Source organism: Arachis ipaensis, chromosome B06 (genome assembly GCF_000816755.2).
Source record: "Arachis ipaensis cultivar K30076 chromosome B06, Araip1.1, whole genome shotgun sequence".
NCBI lineage: Eukaryota > Viridiplantae > Streptophyta > Magnoliopsida > Fabales > Fabaceae > Arachis > Arachis ipaensis.
Window position 1 is genome coordinate 16,725,294 of NC_029790.2, and position 463 is coordinate 16,725,756.

The following is a 463-nucleotide window of genomic DNA, read 5'->3' on the forward strand; positions in this document are numbered from 1 at the left end:
ATAATAATAATCTTGATTAATGTGAGTGATTTGCAGGTTAAAAATGTTTGTTAATTAATAAGTTGAGAAATGAAAGTGAAGGGCACGCGCGCACCTCATGGCCATTGCCGCTGACCACATCTGGTGCATCAATGCGCCGCCGTGACAAAGACATTGCCATGCTTCGCTTTTTCTTCCCAAATTCATACAAAGATTTTGCTCTCAGAACGTCATGCACCGTGCTCCGCCGTATCGGAACCGTTCCTTTTGGACACCGTGTCCCGTTTTGGTGCCACATCTGCCATGCCCCGCCGCTCACTACATCCTCCATCGTCGTCCCTCTCTTTTTAACATTCATCCCTTTTGGCACCTTTGGCGCCACCTTCTTTTAATAATCAAACCAATAAGAAAATAAAAGTATTAAAATGACTTATATTTTGTATAACTATTTGAGATTGCTTGTTACTCAAAGATACCAACTGAT

At 42.1% G+C, this 463-nt stretch overlaps 1 protein-coding gene across 1 annotated transcript in view; it reads right to left on the reverse strand.

The window, feature by feature from the left end:
* LOC107646420 overlaps positions 1 to 463 on the reverse strand; it is a 5,177-nt gene that overhangs the window by 3,542 nt on the left and 1,172 nt on the right. The window contains exon 3 of the mRNA XM_016350604.2: positions 95 to 361. Coding sequence (XP_016206090.1) covers positions 95 to 361 — 267 coding nt within the window. The remainder of the gene's footprint in view (positions 1 to 94; positions 362 to 463) is intronic.